Source organism: Lipotes vexillifer, unplaced genomic scaffold, assembly GCF_000442215.2.
Source record: "Lipotes vexillifer unplaced genomic scaffold, Lipotes_vexillifer_v1.1 scaffold132, whole genome shotgun sequence".
NCBI lineage: Eukaryota > Metazoa > Chordata > Mammalia > Artiodactyla > Lipotidae > Lipotes > Lipotes vexillifer.
In genome coordinates this window covers 988,903-993,119 of record NW_006782535.1, presented here as the reverse complement: position 1 = coordinate 993,119, position 4,217 = coordinate 988,903, and the positions used below count along the sequence as shown (strand labels likewise).

At 46.5% G+C, this 4,217-nt stretch overlaps 1 protein-coding gene across 1 annotated transcript in view; it reads left to right on the top strand.

Annotated features, from left to right (window-relative positions):
• Positions 1-3,024: 3,024 nt before the first annotated feature.
• Positions 3,025-4,217, top strand: part of NAXD (NAD(P)HX dehydratase) — a 21,084-nt gene continuing 19,891 nt past the window's right edge. The window contains exon 1 of the mRNA XM_007455324.1: positions 3,025-3,124. Within this exon, the coding sequence (XP_007455386.1) occupies positions 3,025-3,124 (100 nt within the window). The remainder of the gene's footprint in view (positions 3,125-4,217) is intronic.

Here is a 4,217-nt window from a genome sequence, read left to right as displayed (position 1 = left end):
GTAATAAAACTTCGATGCTCAGATTTTTACTTAGTGACTCATGTGGCCTACAGAATAAGCAAATGATTTTCCTCCACAAACTTGGACTCTGCATCGTTGATTTTTTCTACCCAATAAATGTGTTAACTATGCCAAATGTTTTTTAAATTTAATAGTACCGTATTCCCTAAGGATGATAAATACAGCCTGGCTTCTCTCTCTCACTTTTTGTTAACTTGCCCCTGAATCAACTATGAGAGATGATTCTGACCCATAAAATCGTTATGCCCACCAACCAAACAGAGGTTCTAATCCTCCTCTTAAGATTCTTCATTAGGTTTCCATGCTTCCTGGGTTGGACTTGAATTCCTGGAACCCATGTTAAAGGCCACCTGCCATTTTGCCCACATCTGCCCCAGACCCGTGCAAATCTAGTCCCGGTTTTCCCAGCTATTTTCCCTCTAAGACAGAATATAAGTGTTAATGTCAGACACCAGCTCTTAGCAAGGCCCAAAGGCATAATCTCGGCCAAGAAGAGAAGGTTTAGCAGAAACAATGGCGAATCAAGAGTCCAGAAATGTCTGTGTTCCTTTCACTACCATGATAAAATGTCATAATTGCCTCCTGAGTTAATTTCTAACTTACCTCCAGCAGAATTTCTGCTTGAATAACCTCTGAAGGATCGGATGTAAATACAGAACTGTCTGATAAGGATGGTTAGGTCTGGGCTAGTTTTCAGAGTTGAGAGAACTGATGTTCATCCGAAATTGCTCACATTGGCCACATTTCAAAACACAGTCATCCTGGAGACAGCAGAGGGCACTCCAGGTGAATATTAAGTAACTGCAAAGCAAACAACCCAGGAGGAAATGTGACCTGGAGTGTTGGGTGTAGTGCACGATACAGCACACGCTGAAATTTCTCCCGCTCAAAGCTAACCTAATATTTTCCATTTGTTTAGCTTCTTAATGTCCTAGGGCTGTACTGTCCCACATGGGAGACCACATGTGCCTATTTAAATGTAAGTTAATTAAAATGTAAAATTCAGTTCCTCTGTTGCACTGGCCACATTTCATGGACTCAGAAGATACGGGGCGGGGTGGGGGGTGGGGCGCTTCCCTGGCGGCGCAGTGGTTAAGAATCCGCCTGCCAATGCAGGGAACACGGGTTCGAGCCCTGGTCCAGGAAGATCCCACATGCCGCGGAGCAACTAAGCCCGTGCGCCACAACTACTGAAGCCTGCGTGCCTAGAGCCCGTGCTCCGCAACAAGAGAAGCCACCACAATGAGGAGCCCACGTACCACAACGAGGAGTAGCCCCCGCTCGCCCGCGTGCAGCAACGAAGACCTGATGCAAGCCAAAGAAAACCTACGAATTGTTCATTTCTGGAATTTTCCATTTTAATATTTTCGGACCTTTGTTGACTGAGGGTAACTGAAAGCAAGGCATGCAAAACCTCGAATGAGGGGGGACGACTGTATGTTATTCGGAGGTGATGTTGGGAAGGGTGAGGGACACGCGGTGGGCGCCCACGTTGCGGGCTGGTCACCTTTCACTCCCGGTCCTTCAGGCTTTATAAGACAAATCATGATGGCATCGGTGAACCTGGACACCGGGTGAGACGAGCCCCACCCACCCTCTTATTTCTTATCCCCGACAATCCACCAGGGGGCAGCACCACCTCTCAGACTTCACAGCCTCATAGAGGAGCAAGGAAGATGCAGTGTAACTGATTTGTACACATTTCCTAAGTTTACACAGATCTTTTCCCCAAAATCAAAGGGGAGGTGCCCATGAGAAGGAACTCACGTTCTGTGAGAAGCAAGAATCGCTACATCACAAGGTTAGAGGTGGCTCCTAGGTGACCCATTGAAATGTACATTTACATTTATAAATGTATGTTTATATGTTTACATTTGAAATAGGACAAAGGGTAATGTAATAAAATTATTACATAAAATAAAATATAAATAAAATAAATGAATAAAATAAAAATTCATGAATTCACACTGGTAATAAATAACCTACTGGTTAATAAAAAATAAAATAAAAATTCTGAATAAAATAAAATAAAAATTCAGTAGTTCATACTGAATAAATAATCTGGCAAACACCACCTTAACCAAGCGATCAAAATGAACGAAGTTAATGTCACCTGAAAATGGGGCTCACTGACATTGCTTGTGTAGAAGGTCCCAAATAATCTCAGAAATATCTGCTGGAACTAATAGGAAAATTTAGCATGGTCAAAGGGTACAATGACAGTATATGAAAATCAACTGTATTTCCATATATAAGCAATGAACAATTGAAAATTAAAAAATAACAATAATAGCATCAAAAGCATGATTTGGGTGTGTTGATAGAAATGTTCTAAATCATGCGGTGGTGATTACCTGATTATATACATTTGTTAAAACTCATAAAACTGTACACTTAAAATTAGTGAATCTTATTGTCATGTAAATTATACCTCAATGGAGAGAGAAAAAGCACCTACTGTGTGCCCAGTTCCAGGTGCTGAGCACACAGCACAGAACAAATAAAGCTTTTTCACTGGAGCTAACTTTCATAGTCAGGGTTAGACCTTTGAAAATGAATGAACGAACGAATGAATGAATGAATGCACATGTCAAGTAGTGAAAAGTGCTATGAATTAAAATAAAGGCGGGCAAGGGTTCAGGATGGCGGAGAGGAGGTGTGAATCCTCTTATACAGAATGGTTAGGAAGGTTTTCGCACGGATAAGACGACAGTTGAGCTGAGACCTAAATTAGATGAAACCGACCGTCTCCGGCCGCCTTTGACCGGCAGAGGCCAGTTCGAGGGCGGGGCGAGTCCGGACCTCGGACCACTGGGAGTTGGCCGCCCGCTTCCGGCGGCGGCGCGGGGGCGGCCGGGATACCGGAAGTCCGCCGAGGGCGGTGAGTCTCGCGGCCGCGCGGGGGCGGCCGGGATACCGGAAGTCCGCGGATGGCTGTGAGTTCCGGCTGTGGGGCCGTCAGGAGCTGCCTGGGAGGTAAGCGCGATAGTGGCCTTCCCGGCCATGGCCACCCGGGCGGGGGCCGGGGCTGCGGTTGCCGGCGCCGCCGTTGTCGCGGTACTCTCGGCCGCGCTCATGCTCTACGGGCCGCCGCTGGACGCAGGTACTCGGCCGCGGGCTACTGGTCCGGGCGGGAGGCGCCGCCGTGGGGCCGGGGTCGCGCGGAGCCGCGGGTCCTGGGTCCACCTGGGGAGGGGTCAACCGAGGGACCCCGAGGACCCCGGCCAGGCCTTGGCTGCTGAATAGAGCGGACTGGGTAGAAAGAATCAGGCGTAAACGGGACAAGTGCGTCCGACTTGGAGCACCATCCCCTCCTGTATGGTTTTCCTTTCTTGCCGTGCGGATATTATTGTACCTAAGATTTTTCAAACCGCTGGACAGTGTGTTGTATTATCTCACTTCTCCCAACAACGTGGAGAGGCTGCTGTTTTGTAGAGAAGGAGGCCCTGAGCCTAGGTTCCCAGCCAGAAAGTAGCTGAAATGGTAAAACGCGCTTTGGCTGTAGTCCTTAGCAGCAGGCAGGACGGAGAGTAACTGTTAGGGGGGTTTGGCTGTTTGGTTTTGGGCACCGTAGTTCCAGATTTGAGGAGCATTGAGGGGCCCCTCAGCTTCTGCACTTCACTCAGTCACACCAGCCCAGGCGCTTCTGGGCACCAGTTTGTTCGGAGATAACTTTATCTGTCGCAGTTGGTCTTAAATTCGTACACTCCGTGATTGGTTAGCAAGATTTCTCTTTGAGTCGGCCTGAGATTTCATTATTAGGCCGAACTGCGGAGCTTTTACCAAAAACTGGCTTCCCATCCCAGCTTTAGGGCATCTCAGTTAATTTAAAGATTGCTGTCACATGTTCCAAATTAGCTACGGTTCACATTAAATTAAAGCAAGAAACATTGGTACTGCAAAGTTGTGAGTGGCAAGTAATTCTAGAAAACAGCCCAGAATAAAGAAATCTATTTAACTGTCCTCAGCCACACTTCTTTAAAGCAAACAAAAACCAGACAGGTATGACCTGTTCTTCTAGATTCAGAATTGTATGAAGACAAATTACTTACTAGGATAAATTTCAAGTTGCCTCTTGCCAAGGCCTTTTTATCCTTAAGAACTTTGATGTTTATATTTCAGTATTTCTGTGGATAAGTCCAAATGGTGCATGTCAGTAAGCCAGCTGAAACTTGATTCTCAGTGGAGTGTAGGGA